Raw genomic sequence first — 26487 nt, 5'->3', positions numbered from 1 at the left:
CCCCATAATGGATTCGACTGATCAAGTCCTTTCCAGCCAGGGCGAGAGCCAAGGCCGGGGATCGAAAGGTCCAGGAAGTCCGAAGCCAAGCGAATGCATTCAGTATAAATGGAAACTTGTGTACACAGGTACTACCACACAGACTCGTAGAAGATGTATAGATTGTGAAATCCCAAGTAGGCAATGTACACCTATTTGGGATGGACGATAAGTCATCTTGATGATCATTTGAAAATATATAGCAAGATGATAGCTTTCATATTGTACATGAATTCGATACTCACGTCAATGACTTTTAAATTCGTCGTTTGAATAGCTCGTGTGAGAGCTGTGACAAGAACTCGTTGGTGTGTTCTCGTTGCCCCCCGGAATTTCAGGAAGAACTCCAAAAATGGCAATCTGAACCGTGAGTGTGTCTCCAGTTTCCGATACCGCAAAGTGACCATCATCCATACCCCGTTCCTTGTTCAACAACTCTCATGCAACCACATATGTTGACTCCCCCTTTGTTAAGTAAAAAGCGGACAAGAGCATCATTGGCTTGTGATGAATGTTACAGTGCCCTCAACAGAAAACCGTGTATAGCCTTCAGCACGGTTGACTTGTGAGTGCGGTAATGCATGGGTGCTGCTGACAACGCCATTATATAGTAAATGCACTAGATGCGTCGATAGTCGAAAAGAATGCACGTTCATGGTACCCAGAGGGCGAGGAGGTACGATCCCTGAGTACGTATGCGATATCCTTTACGACCCTTTTTTCCACTGTCACTTGCGCCTTGTACTACTGTACTCGCTCTGTCAAAGCTGATGGTGCATGCGATAAGCTGGCATACTGCTGTAGGGGCCAGGACCAAGAGTCAAGAAGGAATTGAAACGACTTTTGAGCAGGAGCCTTCAGATCGATCAAGCCACCATAATGGTGGTGAAAGCTTCCATGACGAAGCAGAGCTATTTACCGACGTGAAAAGTGGGACCTACTTTTATCTTGAACCTGGTGAGTGACTATCACCTGGACAGTTTGATTCATCTCGTCTAACACTGCTACAGATCAACCGAGTACGGAATCTCCCGGGGAGACGACCTTGACAGATCTCGAGGAACTAGGATGGGGATAGATTACCAAAGCCTCGCTAAAGACCAATAGCTATCATCTTGATCGATGAGATGTTACAACCTGGTTTATCATTTCTGAACGATGATCGCTAATTCGAGCAGCCTAAGGATGATGCAGCTTTTGGATCTGCAATATCTCCTGTTCTCTCACATATGCAATGCTGAGAAAGCTCTGATGCATCTGCTGCTAGCCATCAACAGGGGTGTTCTTGGCACTTCTTCCTCGATCTCGAGAAGACTAGGTGTCGGATCCCCTGTTCGAGGGTCCTTCCACATGGATCTCATCCGCGTTTAACGTGAATCGCACTTGATATGGGGTCGTAGGTGTGAATATCTGAAAAGTCAGGGGCCTCAAATTTTCAGTATGCCGACTCTCAGCTACACTGCAGTTCTGTTGAAAGGCAATTTTTTCGCTTGGCATGGCTTCTTCCGTCAATCGAAGTACAGGCCTTTGAAAGACGGCTGCATAGTCTCCCCTTTCAATTTAAATATATGTGATTCCTTCTTGAAATCACTTGTCCAGAAAGCAAATTGTCTGACCAAGGAGAGATCAAAATTTTTCTGAAGGAAGAGAGAAGAAGAGTGATTAAAACTGGGAATCTGATACTAGAACAGCACCACTGGAACGATTCCTGTCATGATTCAGGATTATGTGTAACCGCCACATCGTGTTAAGCTTGATTCCAAGGAATGGGAGTCGCAATAATATAAATAGTACGAGGCCAAGTGGCGAGTCAAGTGAATTTTGTGCTGTGGTCGAAATCGATCTGTGAAGCCGAAATTCGAATACCCTTTGATGATCTTACAAAGGGAATCGACTCAGAGTCAGCCCTTTCAATACTGTTGGTGCTTTGCGAGGATCATGTCAATTATGCAGAATCATGCAAAGCTGAATGAAAAGAAGCAACCCTTCTTTTGAAGTGAGTCTCTCATCAATCGGACATGTCAGAAATCATAGAAAGCCTCGAATGAATCATCCGTTCATTGTTTATTGTACCTGTTCGAAATGTAGCTTTCAACAATGATATCATCTGAGACCGCAATAGACCTATGAATCAAAGTCAGAAGCGATACATAAAGGACCTGTATTACGAATACAGCAGAAGCGATGGAAACGTTCGCCATTACGATATAGATATAAGGAAGTATCTATGATTGACCAAAGAGAATGCATCGTTTGTTGCTTTTGCTGTTCAAATCAATCAAAACGAAACGAAAATAAAAACAAAGATGGATTCGGCTTACCAACGTGATTTCGTTCAATCTCCGATGAAGGCAGATGTATCGTCTGTTCCTAACGAGAATCTCAAACGTGACGATGAGAATTACAGAAGGTCAAAAGTCGATAGTGGCAGAAAAGGAACAGGGAAAATATGTAACGAATGTTATATTCGAGGCGTAGACTGTGTGATTACTTGGAATCAAAAGTAAGTCAGCATTTTCATAAATCAAAATCTTTTAGGTACTGCGTAATCAAGTCATGATGAAAATCCTGATATATATACATTTCAGGTCATGCGCGACTTGCGATTCTATACCGACCATCTGCTCTCGATGCCCTCCTGGACAAGAGGAGGATTTGAAGAGATGGCAGCTCGACCCGTGAGTAAATTTATTGCTCTTTACCCTTCCTTTATCACCTACTTTATACAACGCATAACCAACGCATAAGTGTGATGCTTTGTCATATCGTACATTCCTCCACTTACTTTTTCTCCATCATGTCAATTCATCTTATCCCAAAAGGGAACAAGAGGTTCCTAAAGCGACAAGAGTGTCAATGGCTTGTGATGAATGTTACAATGACACAAAAAATCCAAAGTGTGAAGCCTCGCGCACTGTCAAGTAGTGAGTGGGGCAAGAAAGGCGAGTACGCTATCCTACATAACTCATGATCTGGTATAGCAAATGCAGTGAATGCGTCACTTGCAATAGGCAATGCACATTCAGAAGACCCAGAAAGCAAAGGAGGACGGTACCTGAGTATGTGACAAAATAACGGAAGCCTTTTTTTGCCACTTGAGTAACACTTGCCTTTGTTTCAAAGCTGATCATAAAGACGAAAAGGTGGTTCTTTCAGAAATCGACTGATCAAAATTCTTCGATGACAGTTGACGAGGAGGTTTCTAATCAAGCTGAGCAGTAAGTCAATCGCTTTCAGATCTTTTTCTTGAATCGTATGAATATATTGCTTGCTCATAAGGCCTCAACTGAAAGCTAACGTTCTATCATCCGCTTTGATCCTCCCTTTCGACAGAGAGAGACACGATGCAAAAGCGAGAGATGACACATGGGCCTGTAACTCCTGTTACGCTCATAAACATGAATGTATACCCTCATGGAACGGAAAGTGAGTCTTCTCATTTCACCTTAGAAGACTAAGTATTCATGCATGCACTGTCATGTAAGCGGATTTGTACTTTGTGCTCAAATTGACTTGGTCTTCTCGAAATTGATACTTATATAGATCATGTGTGACTTGCGATAGCAATATGACAGTTTGCTCTTGGTGTCCCAATGAATCGATAGGGGAACTCACGGAATGGCAAGATCTACAGTAAGTTTGCAATTCTGTCATACCACAGCGAGACACTGGTCCCCAAGTTGACATTTGTAATTGACTTTTCTGCTCACCATTCTTCTGAATCCTCTCATATTGATACTTCGCTTCAAACGCAAGGGCACAAAATCGTCTAAATTCAATGAAGTTATCGATGCGCTGTGACGAATGTCGCACAAGCAGAGGAAAAAGGAAGTGTGTTTTTTCAGTAGAACAAAAGTATGTCTTGAAACAAGTCTAATCAGATTTTACGATTACTCATGATCTTGTATAGTACATGCGAGAGGTGCTACACCATTGGTAGGCAGTGCACATTTGAGTCAGCTAGAAAAAGATCAGCTCGAAAACCTAAGTAAGAAAGTTTTTTTCCACTATCAAACTTTCGTGTGCGATCACAGTTCCTTTCCGAAGTCTCAAGCTGATCATATACAGCACAACGTCACGGCAAAAGGATACGGTGGAAAGTCAGAACCGACCTCAAGCACCTGATCCGGATAATACTTTTCATGATTTTGATGAGATTATGGAAGGAGGATTATCTTACTTCTTGGCAGTCGAAGATGGCTCCGAATTTAATCCTGGTGAGTAAGAGATTTACAACCTTGATATGGCATGTCTTATTCTGATCAGCCTTGAAGCAGACCCCACTGCTGATACCAATGAATTGGATGACAAGGGCTGGGGGGAGACTATGCAATGGATAGAAGAAGAATACTGATGGGGTTTTTATGTTTCGAACACATACCATGATTGATATTCATATTCACGTGTCTTTTCACTTCACCTGACTATTTAGCAATGAATTGTGCTAGTCCTTGTCACACAGACAGCGAGCTGTGAACTTTGAGTTTGGCCATTCTTCTTACACAATAATCGCGACGTTATACCTCCCCTAAATTAGTATTGAAGACATAAATCTTGATCGTCTATGCATACAGCGCTAGAAAGCTCCTATACGAATACCACCTCCGAGAAGAGTCTTTCTTGAGTCACCAGCAAATACTGATTTCCACAGTTCATCTCGGACTTCGGGAAGGGTGAGTATTGTTCTTGTTTCTGCACAGAGGGATCAGTTCTGCGGCATATTTCCAATATTAGCAGTTAACTCACTGCTATCTTGATGACCGACATCAAGGAGTAACACAGTATCCGAAGTGATCTTGATTGCTCCTTTGTACGTTATGTCAGTCTAGCAGCACCGTTACTGAGGATAACAAATCACTGACCTTCCGCTAGAAGCTTGCCCACTCTCGCAGGAGTACCAACAGCTATTGATACCTTGGTTCTTTCTAGGTATTTGATTTGGTCAACAAGTTTGAAATGTTTTGCGAATAGCTAATCGGTTTAAATACATTAGGAAATAGATCATAAATCATATCGTTTATGACTCACCTTGGCTACTTCTCCCTTCCCTTTGACATCTCTCACACCTCTTACTACATCTGCGCATCTTAATCCCGATAGTGAGAGTATGGTTACTTGGGGTTGTCCCATTACCAGCTTCTTCTTCTCTAACGGTTTCAGTAAACTCTCTATCCTCCGTTGAAGGGGTGTAAAAGCGTCCGATTCACTTTTCGATGGTGAGTAATCAGGAGGAGGAAGGAGATTGGTTTCAGGGATTATTATATCGTCTAACTCTACTGAGCTTGCAGATGGATAAGATTCACGTATAGATCGAAGGAGGACAGAAGACAATTCGGATGTTGAAAGATGTGTTGGAGGTGTATCAGCCAAAGGTCCAGCATTGTTTTGTCGTTTCTAAACGATCGATGAGCTATACGCCCAAGGTGATGGCACAGAAAACCCACTTTGGCTTTACGTTCCTTTTCCTTCTCCTTTTTGCGCTTCTTCTTATCAGCTAACTTTGACGCTTCTTCATCTTCCACCTCGACCTCTTCAGCCTTTCTCTTCTTCCCCTCCGGTATCGGGCTGTTAGTTATTTCATCTTCTTCTCCCTCCAAAGGCGGTAAAGCTCCATCACCATTGTCTGAGACCCCGTCTTCGGCGTCAACTTCTGATTCAGCGTCTTCATCTGATGAAGCTAAGAGATCGGGATCAAGCTCAAGACCGTCATCCAGATCGTCTCCTCCCGTCTTCTCAGATTGTTTCAATGTCTCCTGCACCATTTCAGTCTAGATTGGGTTGATGATATTGCTCCCCAGATGTGATACACTTCATGGGTTGAATGGGTTTCCAGCTTGATATTTCTTACACCTGCCAAAATCAAAAACAAATGTAAAAATCGAAAGATTACCATGTGGTGTCAGCCAGACCTCCACTTTCCCACGGTGATGTTCTTCCATATTTCTGTATTTCAATTCACCTTAAGATTATAACTTTTTTGATTTTTGGCGTTGTATTTTCAACTTTTTGCCCTTGAATTTGACTCGAAGTGTAACCAGTGGTCAAAATGGGTAAAGCTCAATATAAGAAGAAGACGCAAGAAAGGAGACATAATCCTCTGAGGGTTCCCGATGCTCATCTGGGAAGTGGGAAGGGGGAAGGAAAAGCTGATCCAGCAAAGGAGAAGCAGATGTTGCCTATTCTCAACAAAGTGAGTGCGATGCGAATCCAGATACCGGGCAAGGACCAACGACCGTGATACAGCTCAAATCGCCAGAGTATGCCGATAGAACATGGGCATGTGCTGCTATATGCAATCTCATCCAGAATGATGCAGCTACCAGACGATTGTTTCAAGGAAGAAATGTTGTTGGTGAGCTCATTGAAAGACTATCAGATGGCGTGGATGAGGTGGTTGTAGAAGCTTCGGGAGCTCTGAGGTAAGCTTCCTATTGGTCATCCTCCTAATATGAAAGCTTATGCCTACTTTATAGAAACTTGGCGATTGATGGTGGACATGAGCTTTGCGGTGAAATGGCAAACAAAGGTCTCATGTCTCATCTTACGGTACTCATTGGCAAGGTACGCATATCGTTCATCAGTCGGTCATATACTTATGAACGTGAATAGATCTCTAATACCATTGACTCCATCATATCCTCTTCTCAACCCCAGAAGCTCACCGAAGAGCAATTTCAGGGCAGAAAGCACCTTCTTGCCTTAGCAGAAAATGTCATTTCCCTCATATGGAGTTTAGCAGAAGCCAACCCAAAGACGTTGCAGGCTGTCAACGCTCTTGGTTGTGAGAGTCTTTTGGTGAAGGTTTTGGCCAGTAGAGAAACCCTTGGTCTTGGTGTTTCTCTGGCAGCAGGTAAGCTATGCATACATCAGGAAAGAAAGGCCTTTCGAGCTTATCGACGATATATTCAGCACAAGCCCTTTACTCTTTGACTCAAGATAACCCGCCTTTTAGACGAGCGTTTGTCAGTTATCCAAGTGCTTTAGAGACTGTTATCAGCGTTATCGAGGAGGATCATGCACTAGTAGAAAGCAGCCAACAAGCAAAGACTCGAAAAGGCAAGGGAAAGGATAAACAGGTCAATGGAGCTGAGCAAGATGAGCTGCCAGATGGAAGAGCTTTGTTGAGAAGGGTATTGGCTTCGGGTAAGCTTGTCGATGATGAACAATGTTCAAATCATGCTGACAGTGTGAGTATAGGCATCCTAAAAAATACCGTTTTGGCAGGGTCAAGGACAGACGAAAAGGTCAATGTTTTAGCCTTAACTAGTGGAACTATCCTTCCTCTCGTGAATGGTCTGTTGGACGTCAACCTTTCAGATATATGCAGTAGAGTCTCAGAACTAGCACAGCTACTAGTGAGTGTCAACAGACTTCGCGTGAAGATGGAGACTTATATAATCATTCTCCCAATAGCCAAAAGAAGGTGCGATTAATCCCGGCAAGGACTTCAAAACAGACCATCGATCACCGGTCGAAGTTTCATTGGAGCGTATCGAAAGGAATCTGATGACAGTGGTGATCGCTTTGGAGGTCCTTACCAACGTATGCGCAGGATTGGAAGACGAGGAGGAGGCAATATTCAATGGAGCAGAGATTATAGCAGAGGGTGAAGGTAAGTGACGTTCCTCGCATCGCTGCGTTTGCAGCTAATGTTGAATTTCTAGACGATGAGATTGATGAGGACGAAGACATGGAAGAATTATTTGCGGACGAAGATCTCATAGCGATGGGCAGAGATCCATCATTGATAATTGACGAAAATCTTCAATCTACCACTATCAATCCTGGCGCAACCCTTTCACACCTTCTCAGCACCCTTCAGCTTCCTACTAGACTCAATATCCTTTCTCAACTTACACCTCTTTCCTTCCCTCCTGCCAACAATCAGCCATCTATACATCCTCCCACAACTTCTGTTCTCTCTGTACTCCACATCAGAGCTCTTGAAGCCCTCAACAATTTGCTCTTGACTACCGTGGCGGCTGTGCCCTCGAACGACGCTGCCGCATCGCAACTCACGGGAACCATACCAGTACGAGACTTGTGGTCGAGCATGTTCAGCCTCATCCGAACTATTGGCTCCGAGCCGGACGCACTGAATATGAAAGGTCAAGAGATGAGAGTGGAGGTCTTACAAATGGCTCTCGGTTGTGTCTGGGGAACCGCTAAGCTCGGCGCCCGAGATCTGGTAAGTCATTTATTTCCTAGACTGTAGGCATTTAGAGATATAGCTGACAGTTGATGGCTCGAAGGATGTCCAAAATCAAAACATACAAACTTTGATTGACTCAACTGCCGTGCTGAGATCGGAGGTTTCCAAAGTGAGAGTTATTGAAACTCTCGCTTCGCTCGCCGCTCGGAAATCTGTCTCTGACGAACAGAACAAAGTGAGCCCTGTATAAAAGATACGCATAGGGGCAGTCACTTACGTGTAACTGATTACAGGTGATCGGCACATGGCTTCTTCAATTGCTAACTTCCTCCGCTTCCCTCACTGCCGAGGTGCTCATCGCTACGCTGAATGCTATAATTGACATCTACGCTGATGAGACTCGGTCTTACGATCGAGCAGTCTTCGTTCAAGGAGGATTCCTGGAAGCTTTAAGCGGGTCTGTAGCTAAAGTGAGAGCCGAGGTAAGTCCCCTCGATCGCGGCAACAAAGCGCAAGCGGAAGCCACGAAGTTGACATTCTTTACGACAGGTCAAGAAAATCGATAAGAGAAAATCCAGACAACTTCGTACTCAAGGTGAAGAAGTTTATGAGAATTTAGTAGCTTTCATCAAATATCGACGCAGTCTTCGTCTATGATCATCCTGGATCTAAACCGACGATTCTATGTGTATAATAACCATGCCATGCATTTATTACCCTGTGTAACCGTTAGATATGAATATGCTCGTTTAACCATCACATGAAGTCAATGTCAAGTTCTACTTTTTCTTTCCACCTTTTCGCTTCCTAGCTTTCCCCTCATCGGTATTGATTGATCCGCTTGTCATCCAGCTATCATCTTGATCTAACACTGTGCCTGCATCGCCATTGATCTCAGGTACTTCCGTCTGATTGTCAGATGTCGCTTGAGCAGCCTTGACTTCTGCTCGAGCTTTGATTGCTACTTCAGAAGCAGCTTCAATACTCTCGTCGATAACTTTTTGATCTTCTTCTTGTTTCGGAGCATCGGACCAAGCCCATAAATCTTTGATCTCTCCTCTTGCCAAAGCCAATAAGAGTGGTCCCAGAGCTATGCGAAACAGTTAATCATCAGGCCCGTGTGACAAAAAAGAGATAAGAATACAACTCACTACAAGCTGGCGAGAGGTAGAGTAAAGCAGGTTGAGCAGCTTTGAAAGTATGCATTACAACCATTGTAGTTCCCAATCCAAAAATATAACTTATGATACCGATGTAGAAATATGGTTTGGAGAATTTGCTTCTCGTTGTAACTTCTTCATTTGGATGAGTGTTAACGTATCTTGCCAAATCATATCGGAGACACAAAGCGATAACTAAGCCAGGAATAACGATATCACCTAGTCCCAACATTGAAAATTCTTTTGGATGTCCAAAAGGTGACGTCTTGGGTGACATGATTTTGATAGGAGCATCGATTCCTTTAGCAACGGTTACCATCACAGGAGTAGCAAAGACCTAAAGGCAGGAAGTAAAAGGGATCAGCATCAAGCAATTCTCGCAATGTATTGGAAACAGCTTACCCAGAAGATGTCATAGATCAACAAGACACCTAATAGGATGAATGCAGTCAAGAACGAATCAAGTTTCAGTAATGCCAGTGTTGCTGTCGATAAGCAAAGAGCTAAGACGTTGGATAAGATGTAGGGTCGACCAAGCGGAATGTATAATAGTGGAAGCGCTATCGAGACCGGAATAAGCACAAGCGAAGGAAGTGTAGTTGGTAGATGGAATATTTCTACATTCATCAAATGGGTGTTCAGCTCAAAGTAACATGTATTGAGTGATGACTTGGCTTACGTCGAATGCCAGCGGAAATTCGAATATGATATGTGGTAGATTTATACCCTAGCCCTCGTGTGGTCCAATTTGTGATGGATGAAAAGGTCTGTAGTCATACACATATGAGTAACAAGTCGGTATAGATCAATGCGTATGTAACTTACAGAATGCATGGCGAACATCCCTGCTCCTGTGACTATTAATGGGATGTCAGCTCAAGTGGATATCCCATCGGTTCCCTTTGACGCTCGCCTCGTTATCGCTTGTCTGTCTCAGTGTAGATATCTACACTTTTATACTCACAATAGACGCCAAGAATGATATTGATCCATTCTCTTCCACCATATTTCAATATCAACCATAATCCAACCAAAGCTATCGATCCAAATACAGGGAATAGTAATGAATCTGTCCACGTCAATGTCTCCTCAATGGCTTCCTCTTCCTCGTCCTCATCTTCATCTTCACCTAATAACTGTGCTTTGCGCGATAATCGTCTCTTGCGCAAAGTGGACTCTGGTGTCTGCGCACAGCCAATCAGTATTGACTATTCCGCAATCATCTAATGGAGTTGTTCGGGTTGAGCTGAACTCACTTTAAGGGATTTAAATGAGCCTAGAAATATAGGTAATAATGCTTGAATTCCCAATGAGAGGTATGATCCAATCAGCCCTGCATCTTGAGGCATTTTGAAATACTGAACCTTGTTGTCTACGTTTCGAGCCAAGTATATTGAAAGGAAGAAATACAAAAACATTTGGACGAATTGACGGTCAGATTGGAAGCTCAGTGAAAAACGACGTGGCATAACGCGTGAAAGTGGCAGAGCGACGAATTCACCATGCCAAAAAGCGAAAAATACAAAGCTATTTCGTTGGATATCTTATCATGCCAGCTTAGTTTTGATCGTATGCATCTCGAGCGCATCAACCATTGTGGTCTGAGTACGTTCCGCCCACATTGATGACGGTCTCAAGGACATGCCCTAGGTAAATATCTCTGTGTATCGGTTTTTTATTTACTTCCCCCCAATCAGCTTCCAAGTAGACCTGTAATAAGTATTCAGTCGAGGTCAAGTGAGTTGCCATAGATCGCCCGACGACCTTATGAGGCCATTCATTACAAGTGATCGCCCTTCAATGCTGATGTCTCACCTGTTCATTAGTCTTATGATGCGATTGCCGTGAGCATACGTGAACAAGCGTAAGCAGCACCAGCTGAGTTTGACGAGAGTCTGTGAATTACAGGAGGGACCACTCAGATCGTACTGGATCATTACTTGACGATCGTGCGTGAGTATATCTCAAATCTCCTCATACAATTCGATTAACATTCTGTACGAATACTAAATGCAGTGGTCTGTGCGGAGTGGAGGTCGGAGCTTTGTTTGAAATAAAATCCCTGTATGTGTGTGTGTGTGTGAAATGGATTTGTTTTCAATCGGAAAATAACTTGATATTCCCTATCTTATCCAGATATCGCTCTACCTCATCAAAAAGATTCCAAGTTCTTCTTCTCATCTCGGAAAAGAGAAAACTGACATCTAAAAAGCAAAGATGAAAACTACAACACCCGGGATTCCCAAGTGGTCCCCCACCTTGGTACTAACCGAGCGATACCCAGCTTAGCTGCCCAGATCAGACGGGATGGGGCGTTTTCGAGGTTCTATGGTCGTAGATGAAAGCTTTCTTTTTCAACCAAAATCACTTTTTGCTCAGGGACGTGCCCGTATTGTCTTAAGTGAGGACTCTCGTAGTCTGGGTGTTACTAGAACCTCTTATCAGCCAACCTAGACACCGCCATCCAGTATACTTGCAATGCGTGACATCGTGTAGGACTTTCGTTATAAATCTCTATGACATATGCAAAGGATGTATGGGAATACTCGGTCAGAAGCTTGTGAGTCGTAAAAGGATCGATCCGTGTTCAGATGTGCATCTCGAGTAATGATACAGATACTATGGCTTTCCCATACTAGATTTGGTGTGCAGCCCCGAGATAACGACACTGATTACGATTGTTGAAAACTCTTCCCCCTCCCTTCCGACCATCAGTGTACATACCCTACACTTTGCGGAGAGAACTGAAGCCCCTGACCTTATTCAGCATACACAATATCAGCGACACTATCACTTCCTGGGTTGGTGTCTGGCGAAAATCTTCCTCGTAGATTTGAACATCGGTATCGAAATATGGTATCCGATATCAAAGCAAAGGTCTGGATCTTAGCATTTGTAAAAAGTCCGTTGAAATTATGTATACCACAGCACTGAGGGGGATGATACAGTTGGCTAAATGAAACACCGCACCTACGCAATCATTATGCTCCATTCATATAGTTGTCTTTGCAATCGATGAGATGCTTGCCTCGGGAGCCTGGAGAGATCAGAAGCTGTCTCCTCCTCTGCACAGCCACCAATGATTCTCACAACTTCTCCGACAATATTTCTATTCTTGAAACGACCTATCAAAGGGTAAACAGATTGTGTATTATTATGAGTCAAATCGTACGAGATTTGTATACACACTTTTCATGCAATCTTTATGATTGAACCTTTGTTTTCAAGATGTTTAGCGGAACAAAAATCGGACTCAGTTAAGCTCCCCTGATAAACATTTCTAGCCGCTGTCAGTCTGGATTTCACGTATAAAATCAAAGTCTTTCGCCACGATGACACATTCTCACCCACTTTTCGATACATTGCCCCGGCATTACCTTACATAACTGAACGACGCATACCTTCCCCAGATGATGCTCGGCGTATCTTCCAAAGACAGTCTCTCACAGCTCTCGACCAGTGGCGGTCCTACTAAAAAGGAGCCTTCATCGATACAGTCTGACTGCGATTCATGCCGCTTTACTGGGTATCAATGTAGCAGAACTAAGTAAGCACTATTGTTTTCATGATCATCCACCGTAGTGAAATACGACTGTCAGCTAAGCGATATCTGTGTTCAGCCCTTGTGTGCCCTGCATAACTCGTGGGAAAAATCCCGAGGACTGTGTCTACACTGACAGGTCCAGGAAGGAGTAAGTGATATTCTGCACAGTTCTTTCGAGATACCAGTTGTTCGCATCGCTGAGCGAACCCGTTAGGCTCGACGAGGAATACGCGAGACCAAACCAGCGTTGCGACAAAGATCGATACAGTCCAAGTAAAAATCGCGCTCCTCATGAGTCTGCGATCACGTCCTCACTTTATACTGTAATGGGCTCAGTTCTTCCAAGTTCAGAGTGCGCTATCGGGGGCAATGACTGGCAACAAGGGTTTGCGGAACATCTGGAAGCTTTAAAGACACAATCGACACAAGCGGTACTGAACGAAGGACCTCAGACCGACGCGCAGTATCCTCATAGGCCAAACACGAGCTCTCACGCAGATAATCTCAACTACACGCAACTCACTAAAGGGACATCTTTTGAAGGTCCGTCAAACGATATCAACGACGCCCACCTTGGAAATGCGCAAGGAGCAATGTCAGGAGGGAATAGTGAGGCAGAGTTATTGAAGTCCGTCCAGGATGGGTTTGAGAATTACTTTTGTAGAGGCTATCGTTGAAGATAGTAGAATGATTCAGAAATGATTGTGGAAGAAGCAATATTCTATACATGCATATTCGGCTTTCTCGGTATCAGATTCCAAAGTTCATTTCTCTTCGCATAAATAAGGTCGACAGAATCGCCATCATCTCTGATTCCGTGTTTCGATGGCATAGCCTGCTTTGTTCTCTAAATGAGGACTACGTCTTTCGCCTATCTCTATACTTGGGTAGTCCAAAGTCTACCTAAAATCCATTACTCAGCGCCATGGCGCAGGAACGGAATCCGATCAGCGGCACAAATTTCCAGATTTTTTAACGAAAAAGCTCTGACTCCAAAATCCAATTTGTCTATCGGAGATCTGTGAGATTTAACCTTTTAACGGTATCATGCCTTTTTGAACTTGCCGGGTTTTTGGCGGCTTTGATTGGCGTTTTGTCATTTTATCGTACTTCGCATGTATTATTTTTCGTCCATTTACTAGGAGGAAACTCATTTACCTTATGATTTGGAAGTCTCGCGTAAGAATTACCTCATATCATGTTCTCAAGAAACTCTGTCAGTTCTGCAATCACCTGAGGTGGAATACCTCCCATACCTCCATACGTTTTTCGAGTGTCTACGAATACCAGATCGTACCTTTTCTTCAACTGAAGTGAATAGAACGCAAAAGGAAGTTCTGGATTTTCATCTTAATTGCTCTACGTAGAAAGAGAGGTGTAATTAAGAATCAGAACGAGTGGTGACGACCATTTTGCCCATTGCCGATCTTTTTTTCTGTGATTTTCTTTCTGAACTAGAAGACACGGATCGTGCCTATATCCTGTACCTTTCCTTCCGCCCTGAAAAATCGCGCTAAGACTTGATCCGTGAAGTTCAAGCCGAGATCACAGATCACCCTCGAAAATACAGGCCTAGACAAAGCATACTTGTAAAGGCGCTATTTCGATTGGGGTGGATATTCCGGTAGCGTGTTTCTTCATCCACAGTCATGGCACATTTGTGGCTCCCAGAATATGGTGTAGCGTCGACAGTCTGGAAGAAACTTCAGAGTGTTGTCTGCGTTACCTCAGCGATTCTGTCAGCTCAGCTGGACGTGCTTACTTCATCCCTCAGAAGACAACAGATGTCTTTATCCCATAATAGGAGCGCATGTCAGCTTTTTGATGTGATGACGATTTTGCTATTTGCAGACAGAGAAGTCTGTTCTTCTGGAACAAGTATCTTCCTGCGACACAAAGCTCGTTAATGTCGATAGAGTGTCGTCAATTCAGAGCCGGGGCCATTCGAATTGTCCTATCTAGAATCTTCCTTCTAGTGGCTTGCTGAAGGAAGAGTTGATCGTACGACTATATTGTGCACCATATCGATACTCAAGCAAAGCGATCGAGATGGTTCGCTGAAGTGGCTCGTCTATTCGCAGGTTATGAACAGACTGGAAGGAGGTAGCAACCTGAAACCAGATCATGACGGAGGACTTCATACCGATGGCTGTTATAAAACGCCTTCGAGACTGGCATGGACGTTTCATGTCATCATTCTTCTTTCTTCATTCCAACAGATGAGTAATGTTCATATCAACCCATTTCAAGGAACCGTCGTTTTAAGATTGACATATGCAAGATGTTCTTTCTGAAACGTTGACTTCGTTGAACGCCGCACAAGCCATCTGTACACATAACCGCAAGATACTGGGTGGTTTCATGATTCTGTGTTTTGAGGTTCTTGTTCGGTTGAAAGGTGATCTCGTCGATAAGATTGATATGGCTCATCAGTTCGGAGAAGGCAGGTCATAGATCCTAATTCCCCCTCGTTTCGAAAACATGAAACGACGCTAATTGAATCGGATTGGAGAACGCCACTGTTCTATCATTGTCCAGAACATCATCTGTATCTTCTACAAACGAAAATGCGAAAGCCAGATGCATGATGTTCATGAGCTTCCTTGACGACGAATATAGCACACAAGAAGCACAAGCCTCCTTCGCGGAAAGTTCGGAAGGATACCCTCACATCCGATCATCGTGGCAATCAGTCTTGAATCGAACGGAGGGTCATGTATGAGTATACCCGTGCGGGTTCGAGTATGTGTGTATCTGTGGTTGATGGTGTCCAAGGGGTATCTGATATCGTTCAGGTTGGTGGTTTGCGTGACACTGCGGACTCATAAAATGCTAATACCAGAATGGGATTTCCCGAGATTCTGTAGGGGAATTACAGAGATTGTCCCTGAGTGCCTGAGAATAAAATGGACAAAACGAGAAGGGGAAAAGATATCGCGCGTGTGAGATATATATTTGTTTATGATATCCCTCTGATAATGTGCCTTGATCTTCCAATTGGGTTTTTTTGACGTCGGGTCTGGCCTCGCCTTTGCAGTTTTCCTTTTATTCTCTCTTTTAGTTTTTCCTGTGATCCAGTAGTACTAACTCCCCCTTCTTCAACAACCCTCCCCCCCTCTCCCTTTTTCCCCTTCTGCATTCTATGCTTGGGACATGACCATCGGCATGCAACATGTTCAACATCGAGGAGGCGCAACTTGAAGGACAAACGTAAACCGAAGATTGGAAAACAAGGACCTTCTTTATTTTGCATACCCGCGTCCTCTTTCTTCCAATTATGATGTAGCATGCATGTATCAATTGAACCCCTGGATTCCCCTTCTTTCCACCTTTTTTAGGTCAGGTTCCAATTTGGTTAAAAAATCAGGAATAAACGAATGGCCAAATACCGAACAACACAAAAAAGAGGTATGATATTATTATTAATACTATTATTTATGATTCGAATTTCAGGTCAGGTTCCGTTTTCAGGTCCCCCCCTTGTTGTTCCCCCTTTCCACATCATTACTGTATCATTTTATATAACTGTTGAAAACGAATTATTATCATCATCCTCCTTATACATCCCATCCCATCTCATACTTCTAGTGAAGGTATAAACATATACTTGATACCAAGACAAACAATCCCCCTTTTCTGTTCCTCTAGAGGTACCTAATTCAAACTACATACATCCGCTTAAACGCTCGGACAAAGCTTTTTTAAATCTTCCACCTAATCAATCATCTGATAATTGTTCATCCTTTTCAACTTTCGTCAGTGACCCACATTCTATCGAGGCACGAAATAAGTTGGTACCATCTCAATCTTAACACAAAATTGATCATCGGTGAGTTCACAATCTCATCACTTTTGTTGGATGATCGACCAGGCGGTGATAGACATCCGGTACTTCCACGTATCGCAATCTCATTTACCTCTGCCGCTCTGCCATCTGACTTGTGCCTTTCCTCCTTCCATTGTTGCTCATGACTTTACCATTATTATCTGAAACCTCTCCAATCTCCTTTGACGATCAGGTCAACTTCAAGTTCCTACCACTCCCCCTTGATCAATCATTCGTGTCCAGTATCTTGGGTTCGTCATATGGCACCAGCGCTGACTAATTGCATTGTCACCTTTTCGATCGTCCAGTCTATTGCTCGAGTCGTGTAAAGCCCCTGCATTGAGATACTGCAACTCTTAGTTCATCTTGCTTCACGTGAGTTACTATGTCCCGCTTCAATTATCCCACACATGTCTCTCCTATAGCAGTCTTGAGCTTCCTCCCGTGCTCACTGAATGCCACTTGCTGACCATTTCTCTTATCAGATTCCCCCTTTTGAAGTCTCTTCAGCTGAATCAGCCTGACACCTGACTATCCTTTTCATGTCTGCGTCTTTGACGACATCCGCTCCCCTGAGCCTTCCTCCATCTTCCAGCCGACCATACGACAATCATCCTTCTTCTCATCATCCCGATATGAGTTTTGCCAATCCCGACGATAGATCTTACGGTGGAGGGTATTATCCCCGTGCACCAGGGTCATCTCATGGACCTCCTCCTCCTCAACAGCAAGCTCAACATAGCTCATCTCCCGAACAAAGACTTCATTCTTCTGGAGGATACAAATCAACTTCTGCTCCTCATGAATCACCTTCTCAGTCTGTTTATCAGAATGATATCGGTCCTCCTCCAGGCTCATCTCATGGTTATCCACCTCAACCAATCACTCCTCTGAGCGGACAAGCTTATCCACCTGGTCAACCCCCATCAGGGGGTTACTACGGTATCACACAAACCCCTCAATCAGACCCTTCACAACCTGCTGTCATTCCTTCTCCTCCACTCAGTAGCAACGGTCGACCGACCAGTGCGAATTTCACCCCGGATGGAATCCCCATCGTTCCTGTAGGAGTATCAGGTGGTAAAATGTTTAGATGCAGAGGATATGGAGAGTGTGATAAAGTTTTCACAAGGAGTGAGCATTTGGCTAGGCATGTTAGGTGAGTACAACGTTGTAAGGTCCATGATCATCACCGGTTTTCTTTGTGGATGCAAGTACGGTCGCTAATGTTCATTTACGAATACAGAAAACACACCGGTGAACGTCCCTTCCCTTGTCATTGCGGTAAAGCCTTTTCTCGTTTGGACAATCTGCGACAACATGCTGCTACTGTTCATGCCGATCAAGCTCCTCTGAATGACGCGATGCTTGCTTCCCTCGCCTCCGTACATGCCACTCTGTCGCAACGAGCTAACAGGGAACAAAGAAAACGCGGCGAAGTAGTGGAAGTACCAAAGAACGCTGTAGAAAGACCTCGGCATAGCGAATACAGGGCTCAGAAAGCTTCTCCAGGTGCTACCGGTCAGCCTCCTGATTCTCCTTATACTCAATATCCCCCTGAACATCAGTGGAACGTACCACCGCCTCAACATACCAGACCAAGAACGTCGGGATATGACTATCCACCTTACGGTACAGAAGGTCCGCCTCTACTAGACGATGCTGGACCATCCCGTCGGCCAGCCTCTTCAGCGGGCTACGGCTATCAACAACCAGCATATTATGAACAAAATGCCAGACCTCCTACAGCACCTGGTACAGCATCTTCATCTGATTCAATGAGCCAATTGCCATACCCATATCGACCAATGTCATCACATGGCCGTGATTTACCTGTTCCAAGTCATTACGCAGAATCAGAACCTCCCTCTACCGCTCACGGCCCTCCTCAATCGCCCATGTACTCCAATGTCCCTCAAGCTCAATGGTCATCACCTCCTCCACCTCATTCAGCCTACCCACCCCAAGATACAAGTGCTTACCCACCTCCAACAGCAGAAGGATACGCCTATCCTCCACCTTCTTCCCACGGATCTTACCCCCCTCGGGAGGAAGTATACAACTACCCTCCTAATTGGACTCCTCAACAACAGTACAGTAATATCCCACCACCACCTCCAACAGCTGGCGGATATCCACCAACTTATAACCAACAGCCACCTGAATCACCGTTCCAGTATAACGCTCCTGCTCCTCAAGATCCCAATTATCCTCCTTCATCGTACGGATACGAAACACGAAAAAGACGTGTCGAAGAAGGCGGTGAACCTGATTCAAGGAAACATCCTAGACAACATGATGAGCCACAAAATTTGAACGCTGTGTTGGAAGTACCTAGAGATCCATCATGGTTACCACCTACCACCGAGCGTAGATCGTCACTTGCCATCTCAGCTTTACTAGGCTCTCCTCAACAACCCTCCAGATCAAGGCCTGTCACTGCAGGTGGTGACGTGTATGATCATGCTCAAGCAGCTTACCAAGCGAGCCAGAGCTATAACCAAGGAGGCTCACAGAGTGTGCCTCCGACTCCAGCAATCAATGGATCTGGCTCGAGAAAAGGGAGAGACGATGCTGCAGTAACGGGGGATGATCAAAGTATGGAAGAAAAAGCTAAAGCTCTGTTAGGTCAAGGTAGATAAGGAAAGTGCGGGGAGTGGTGATTTGAAAAGAAGCATTCACGTTGATCGATGGCTTTTCCGAGGGAGGAATTAGGTCTGTGACCGAAGACCTTGACTTTAAATTTAGTGGTTTCGTTTCTTTGCCTACAGTTAGTGATACCCCTTTGTTTCTTAAGTGATACCCAAGTTGTCCTTGTGATTTGCCTCACAAACATGGTTCGGAATATAATACACGCAATTTCATAGTAACCACTCTTATATACGTACATATTCACCCTTCTTGTTATTTATCTTGCATGACAGGATTGGTGCTATCTTAGGATTGAGTAGAAACAGAACATAAACATGAAATGATGAGATGTATGTAGTCCATCTACAAGTTGAACAAGAACGAAATTCCCATTGGCTTGCCTGTTCCGGGTTCGATTAAAGAGATTCAAGCCCTGATGATACAGATACAAATTGCGAGCTGACTAAGCATATTTCATTTTCGTCGATCTGGGATAGGATAAGATAATAATGCGTTCCTGGAGCTTGTCATGATAACGAGAAGTCTGATCCAGGACGTGGACAACGTAAAAAAACGTAAAAGTTCATTTATGATTATTTTTGAATCGATTAAATTAAAAAATGTAATTAGGGGATGAGGAATGGGATTCCAGTGAAATTCGTTTGTCGTTTTCTGTACCTTGAATTGATATTTCAGAGCCTTTTCATCGTTTTGAATGTATTTCAACGATGATATTTTCGCCATGTGAACAAAGTTGAGTCTCCTTGCTGAAGATGACGATTGATTCAGAGTGAGTATTACAGTACAGTACATGCTCGTTGAAGGGATTTATCTAACAATCCGCTATTCGAAGGTGCTCGAGTACTACTGTAATTTGTTCCTTACATACAATACAGTATATCCCGAAAAACAAGAACTGACGGGAAAATGCATGTTTCATAAAATACAATACACGATCAAAAGGCGTTTATGTTTTTCACTAACCAACAATAACAATAACGACCACGACGGTGATTACAGATGCAACAGCACCTTCTCGTACTATACGTTGGGATTAAACATGCCGATTTGATATCCTCACACACTACATGTTACTCATACATAACAGTCCTTCTAAACGACACTCCGGACAAGCCAACATTGATCGACTCGGTCTGCATCGAATCAGAATCACCTTTTCTGGGATATGATTCGGTCATTCTGTGATTCTTTGATGTCTACATAAACACGCTTTATTGTCACTCTCACAAGTGAGATACCTTCGCCACCACTTTTCATGTAAGTCCCATTCTCTTCTCTCTCCTTCACCATCCTATCATACTTCCTCACGTCCAATACTTGAAACGAAGGATCGAAGGGAGTCTTGAGTTCAATAGTCTGGCGATGATGGCAACGAAGAAATCAGTTCCATCAGACATACCAATCCCAGCAACTCCCCCTCCGATCTATCGAATCCATTCTGATTCGGACATCAATCAGACAAGGCTCCTTACAGAAAAGGATAAAGTTAAACAACCGAAACTTGATTCCCCCTGCTCATATCCATCTATCAGAGAACATCCCCTTCATCCCACTCTTCCATCACCTCTACCTTCGCCTCCTGCGGGGAAGTTTAATTGGACTGAATTAATTTTAGCTCATCCCACTCCAGTCAAAATATCATCGTTACAACACAAACTTCGTAAACCACTTCCCTTTTCACTGGTCGATCTCAAGGGTATTGCAGAACACAGACCCAAGGGTAACTCCGAGCCAAAAGACTTTCATACACCACCTATAACACCACCACATACACCACCAACACCACCTGATCCAGAACCATCTCCGAGCCCCTCACCATCGCCTCCTTCCCCATCACCAAAATCAGCGGCTGAACTTCGGTCCAGACAGAGTCAAGCCAAAGTTACACAACAGCCCCATACCAGAGTACCTACTCCACTACCTCTACCTCCCATCTGGGCGACCCTACCTTGGTGGTTCAAAAAAGCCAAAATGGCTGCTCCACCAAGAATGCTTATCCTCTCCGGAGGAGGATACGAGGCTTTTGTAGCTATGCCTCCAAGTTACGAGGTGAGTGATCACGCCTTTTTAGAGCGTGCGACATGCTGACGTGATCAACCATGTCTCGAACATACTGTCGTTTTCTTCATCCGTGTTCCATTGTCTGATTCGTAATTCTTCATCTGACAACGCTTCTCGGTTGCCACACATTCCATAAAACCCATTACATTCCTTCAACGTTTTACCCATACTTCCGAGGGTGTAGAAAGCTATCACACTCGCCACTGAGAAATTCAATATACCTGCTACACATGTAGTCAGATTGTCATGTAAGGCTTCCGATATGCAATGGATCGGGGGATATGCGGGGTCTGAAGACATTTTCATGTGGGTCTATGATACTGACTAGGCCACCAGCCTCGTGCGCGAGGACTACGGACCGATCCAACCAACTGACGCTGTACTCATGATAGCGCCGATAACGATTCGTTCCATTATGCATGTGCGGGAAAACATGTTGCTCGTCTCGGAGTCCACGTGTATGACAAGAATGTTAGTCTAGTACTGCCGCTGAAAATGACATGATCAAGACTGATTACATGCATGTCATTTTATTGTATAGGCTAAACCCGGTCCTGCGCCAGCTCCTACGAGTGGGGGGCCACCTCCAGCAGCAGGGGGTGGAGGGGGAGAGAAGAAGGAAGAAAAGAAAGAGAGTAAGCCTGACTTCGTGCATTCATCTTGAATTACAGAGTCGTGCTTGACTGATGATTGAATCGTCATCAGCGAAAGCACCTGCACCACCTCCAGCTGCGGATCAGACCTTGACATGTCAAACTACTGCTGGAAAGAATGTTACGCTCAACGCCAAAGTAACAGGGTTAGTTAGTACCTCGGCGATAAATACGAAACACGCAGCTGACAAAACGATCATAGCGAATTAACAAAAGGTATTCCAGCTGGAAGTGAGTTTGTAGTTCGGAATTCTGATATATTTTGTTCCTTGACCACATGTGATCAGACTATCTTGGCACTCTGACGATCGAAGTGAGCTGCCAGTCTAATGTTGGTCTCAAGTAGTTAAAGTCACTTACGAGATCTGCAATATAGGACAAAACGTGGAAACAGACTTTTGTAGGAAACCAACTCGGTCCGAATGAGGTGATGACGAAATGTTAGCTTTTTTCGCCGGGTCACCCGTTTGAAGCAAAGCTGATATTTATTGAGATAGACGTCGTTCACGATAAAAACACTGCTCGACTACTTTTTCGACCCAGGTCCATCAGGCCCAGTGTCAATTTCCTTCACCCTGAAGAGAAAAGCGTGAGTGTCTTTATTGGTCTATATGCAGTGTCCAATGTAGAGATGTAAGTAGCTAAGCCTGAGTGATGTGGTCTATCACAGCTTGAGGTGTCTCTTTCGATACTTGACTGGACGGTAACTTCGGCGTATCCGATCACCTCCCTTCTTCCTGATGGATCAAGGCAGAAACTCAGATGGTTCCTCAAAGTCCAGCCTGGGGGTATCGTGGAAGACATGTTGACCGGGACTATGTCAAGTGGTCTATATATGGAAATGATGTAAGCGATATCTCCATGGCTCTGAGCTATTTGTGATCCGAATAATTGAACAGAGTGAGGAATCGTATAGACCAACGGCAAAAGCTAAACCTGACAAAGCACCCGGTCCCGAAGATCCACTTATTCCAGGTGATACTTCATTTCTTACTATAGTCATAGAATATAAGCTGAATCTGTTCGCCGAGTAATAGCTCATCCTGATATAAGACCTTCAAACGCATGGTGTTTACCTCAGTCGATTTTTATACCTCATCTTGATCGGATATTGACTGCTATTGGTCTCCCGGTGGAAAGTAGAACAGCCATGATTACCGCTTGGCTACCTGGATTAACGAGACACAAGAATATCGTGAGTCGGCCAAGTACTTGAAGGTATCAGCGTAAGCTGAACCTCTTACTCTGTATATAGGCGTACAGGTTAGCTTTGCTTTGATGACATTGTCAAATCGTAACTGATCCGGTCGGTATATCCAACAGAATTCTGAATAGAGCTCAACTCGAACCTACTTCCAAACTGACCATCATACCTCCTCCCGATGTGATGCTCAGGATCTTCGTGAGTAACGGTTGAATCGTAGAATGCCATCACTGTCACGCATACTTTCAGGTCAGCTCGTCACGTAAAGCTGAAACCACTCTGAGATTCTTCAGGTAATCTTCAAAGGTATCCCAGACTCTGAAATGAAAGATTGGGAAAATGCAGGTGTTTTACACGCTGAAATGGGATTGGATTGGCGTGACTCGTGAAATATCTCAATCTTTCCCAATGTCCAATGACCTTGTTCTCGAGATTCACCTCCGCGGTAAAGGATAATGTACTGATTCACACCTTGGTAGTGTCGGCTGGACACCTGATATGCAAAATGAGAGCTTGTTCAGAGTCATCGAATATGGTGCAATGTGAGTTCTCAATGATTCTCCTTCCAGTTCCAATCATTCCGGAAGACGCATTTTGACTGTTTAAACCTATTTTTCAACCTTGCAAAAATAGGGAAGTCTTCGATGCGTAAATATCATGTCATAAGCTTGAAGAGTTGTCCATAAGGTATACGGAGTGGATGGGGCGACGAAGATTCATCATACACGATGCACGAAGACGTGAAAATTGCGATTATGTATTATATCTTCAATACGACGGAATAACGATGAAAACGATGAATTGTGACATGTTCGTACTGTGCAGGTTATAATGAAAAGTAGAAACATGCCTGGGGTAATCACGTTGGTAAGATTGATGTGTCTCCCAAAATTGATGAGATACGAAAATACATGCAATATGAAGATCCTATTCAAAACAATCTGGTTATCATTACACTGATCAAACTTGCTCCCCAAAGATGAACGAAATTGTTTATATTTTATTCATCTCTTTGCCTTTTCCTCTTTTCCTCTTCCCTATCTTCAGCAGTTCTCTTACCACCTTTTCTAGCGGCGTCCATGAATTGTTCTACACCAAAGGGATCTGATGCACCATCTAAAGTTACGATAGTGTCCTTTTCGAATTGGACTGGACCTTCTCTTTGTTCATTTGAATCTGCACCTTCGAATCCTCGAGTAGCGTTTCCAAGTGCGAAACGATCTTTTTCCAATTCTGCTCTGATACCATCTTCTGTTCCTCCACCATATGATTCATCATTTCCTTTACCTGAATTAGCAGATTTGTATATGGCTGCGGCTGCTGAAGAACCTTGGAACAATGGTTTATCATACAGGTTGTAAGTGTCTTCAGATGCGAACGAAGTTGATAGTGATTCTCTGTTGAACAGTCTTGAATCAAGTAAAGTTTCTTTGGATGCTGATGGTTTCGCTAATCCCAGTGCAATCTTTTCTGAAATGTCTCGATTCGCTTCTCTACAGAAACGATCATAGATATAACATCAGCTTCTTATCACAGATGCAGTAGGAATACGATTTATCACTCACTTGGCCAACATTTTAGACCTCATTTCACTACCCATATTACTCATTCTCATTTCCTTTTCTCTCTCTTTCCTCTTTTCTGCTCTGACTTGTTCTCTTTCTCTGATAGCTTCTTCGTCTTCATCGCTAGCTTTATCTTCGTCATCAGATTCATCTTCTCCACTTGCTGATCCTGAATCAGAACCGGAAGCATAACCACCTAGTCCCATACCTAATTCTTTAGGTGGTCCACTAGCGCTTGCGCCAGCTGCAGAAGAAGTTATACCTGATCTCTCTTCTCTTGCTCTTTGAGCTAATAATCTTAGATTTTCTTCTTTTTGAGCTTTTTCTTTTTGAGCTAATAATTGTTGCATTTGAGATCTTGCTCTTACTTCTTCTCTTGCATGTCTATCAGCGACATATAGAGCTTCAGAGAATTTTGCGAAATTATCATTGATATGAACATCTTGTAAACCTCTTCCATCCGCAGCCAATCGTTTATCCAATGGTACTGTATAACCTTTGTTATTTTTCCAATTTGAGATACAGGGAGGGATCATCCAATCTTTTTGATCTTGAGCAGTTGCGGCTCTTGGAGGTGATTGCAATACGGGTGGAGGAGGCTCAGCGGGTCCTCTGGGTATTTTCTTATGTTTAAATCGTGCAGGTTCTAACGGATCTTCTTGAACTTCTGTCATTTTTATGATTCTCTGTTTACCTTCTCCGGATCCTTGATTAGCAGGAGTATATCGGATGTATGAAGCATCATTGTTCGTTTTAGGTACATGTTTAGGTTGAGCTGCTTTGATTTTACCATGCGTTATTCTTTCTAAAGCTAATCTGGTTCTTTCGGCAGTTTCGTTGATTTCAGATGCATCAGGTCTTTCCATCTCTCTTTCTTTGTCTGACACATCAGTTCGATTTGCCAATGGTACGAGATCTACACCACATATCCAGAACACTGTTAGCTAGAACACTGATGTTATTCCGGGTTCGCAGCTCACCTTTGAAACTAGATTGCACTTTTGATCCAGCGCCTCTACCATGTTGAGCTATAGCATCATATCTTACAGTCCCATCTTGATCAACTTGAAGTGCCAAAGTGGTTCCAGCCGCTTTCTTCCTGCCCATATCCAAAGGATATTGAGCGACATGACACTACTCGTCGAACACCAACACCGTCATTAGCAATCACGACTCTGCCAAGCTCAAGTGTGGGATGAACAGGTATCTCACCTCGGGATAAGCTCCTCCACCATTGAAATCTATGACGGTCTTAGGTTTCCATCCTTTCCTACTTCCATATTTGGGTAATTGAGGTCCTGCAGATACGTTACTTTGAGGAGCGGGAGAAGGGATATCCTCATATTGAGGCATAGGATTGTGAAGGGGAGTTGGAAGGGCACTGAGGCGAAGACGAATCAGCATTTTTCCTCTTCCTTCGAGCAAAGTATGACATGAGCTTACCGTGCTAAAGCTGCCATCTTGACTGATGTTATGATAGGTAGTCTTGATATTGTGGAAATATGTATGTATTCAAGAGTGTTAACTTCAATAGATATCTCGGCGGCGAATGTCTGGACTGATACATCACTATAACAAGGCTCGGAAATTACCGGATATAGCGAATGTGGCACTTGCCTATCTGGTGGCAA

General features: G+C 43.8%; 6 protein-coding genes and 1 non-coding gene across 7 annotated transcripts; 3 read left to right on the top strand and 4 right to left on the bottom strand.

The window, feature by feature from the left end:
• Positions 1 to 4615: 4615 nt before the first annotated feature.
• On the bottom strand, positions 4616 to 5801 carry IL334_002774 (uncharacterized protein; the record flags this gene model as incomplete). Its single annotated transcript, XM_062934513.1, has 5 exons — positions 4616 to 4731; positions 4786 to 4845; positions 4902 to 5010; positions 5068 to 5433; positions 5484 to 5801. The coding sequence occupies 5 exons, from the start codon at positions 5799 to 5801 to the stop codon at positions 4616 to 4618; spliced, it is 969 nt and encodes a 322-aa protein (XP_062790564.1).
• Positions 5802 to 6085: 284 nt separating this feature from the next.
• IL334_002773 (uncharacterized protein) lies at positions 6086 to 8848 on the top strand (the record flags this gene model as incomplete). Its single annotated transcript, XM_062934512.1, has 11 exons — positions 6086 to 6229; positions 6283 to 6458; positions 6513 to 6600; positions 6649 to 6889; positions 6949 to 7182; positions 7237 to 7394; positions 7453 to 7651; positions 7704 to 8227; positions 8292 to 8426; positions 8485 to 8673; positions 8741 to 8848. The coding sequence occupies 11 exons, from the start codon at positions 6086 to 6088 to the stop codon at positions 8846 to 8848; spliced, it is 2196 nt and encodes a 731-aa protein (XP_062790563.1).
• A 122-nt stretch (positions 8849 to 8970) lies between these two features.
• On the bottom strand, positions 8971 to 10700 carry IL334_002772 (uncharacterized protein; the record flags this gene model as incomplete). The annotated part of the gene is made up of 7 exons (XM_062934511.1): positions 8971 to 9281; positions 9343 to 9688; positions 9754 to 9968; positions 10031 to 10118; positions 10177 to 10208; positions 10316 to 10535; positions 10608 to 10700. 7 exons carry the CDS (start codon positions 10698 to 10700, stop codon positions 8971 to 8973), a joined length of 1305 nt encoding a protein of 434 aa, XP_062790562.1.
• Positions 10701 to 11573: 873 nt separating this feature from the next.
• On the bottom strand, positions 11574 to 11688 carry IL334_002771. The gene has a single exon (XR_009999585.1). It is a non-coding gene; the product is annotated as a 5S ribosomal RNA (ribosomal RNA).
• Positions 11689 to 17356: 5668 nt separating this feature from the next.
• Positions 17357 to 19363, top strand: IL334_002770 (uncharacterized protein; the record flags this gene model as incomplete). The annotated part of the gene is made up of 2 exons (XM_062934510.1): positions 17357 to 17880; positions 17968 to 19363. The coding sequence occupies 2 exons, from the start codon at positions 17357 to 17359 to the stop codon at positions 19361 to 19363; spliced, it is 1920 nt and encodes a 639-aa protein (XP_062790561.1).
• Positions 19364 to 20738: 1375 nt separating this feature from the next.
• IL334_002769 (uncharacterized protein) lies at positions 20739 to 23837 on the top strand (the record flags this gene model as incomplete). Its single annotated transcript, XM_062934509.1, has 16 exons — positions 20739 to 21422; positions 21619 to 21740; positions 21827 to 21905; positions 21976 to 22069; positions 22140 to 22233; positions 22290 to 22318; positions 22375 to 22400; positions 22464 to 22527; positions 22585 to 22676; positions 22758 to 22933; positions 23004 to 23062; positions 23125 to 23282; positions 23343 to 23350; positions 23411 to 23489; positions 23585 to 23676; positions 23771 to 23837. The coding sequence occupies 16 exons, from the start codon at positions 20739 to 20741 to the stop codon at positions 23835 to 23837; spliced, it is 1923 nt and encodes a 640-aa protein (XP_062790560.1).
• Positions 23838 to 24291: 454 nt separating this feature from the next.
• On the bottom strand, positions 24292 to 26316 carry IL334_002768 (pre-mRNA-processing protein 45; the record flags this gene model as incomplete). Its single annotated transcript, XM_062934508.1, has 5 exons — positions 24292 to 24784; positions 24857 to 25772; positions 25837 to 25990; positions 26069 to 26237; positions 26300 to 26316. The coding sequence occupies 5 exons, from the start codon at positions 26314 to 26316 to the stop codon at positions 24292 to 24294; spliced, it is 1749 nt and encodes a 582-aa protein (XP_062790559.1).
• Between the last annotated feature and the right edge of the window lie 171 nt (positions 26317 to 26487).

Source organism: Kwoniella shivajii, chromosome 3 (genome assembly GCF_035658355.1).
Source record: "Kwoniella shivajii chromosome 3, complete sequence".
NCBI classification, from domain to species: domain Eukaryota; kingdom Fungi; phylum Basidiomycota; class Tremellomycetes; order Tremellales; family Cryptococcaceae; genus Kwoniella; species Kwoniella shivajii.
This window is presented reverse-complemented; position numbering and strand designations above follow the sequence as displayed.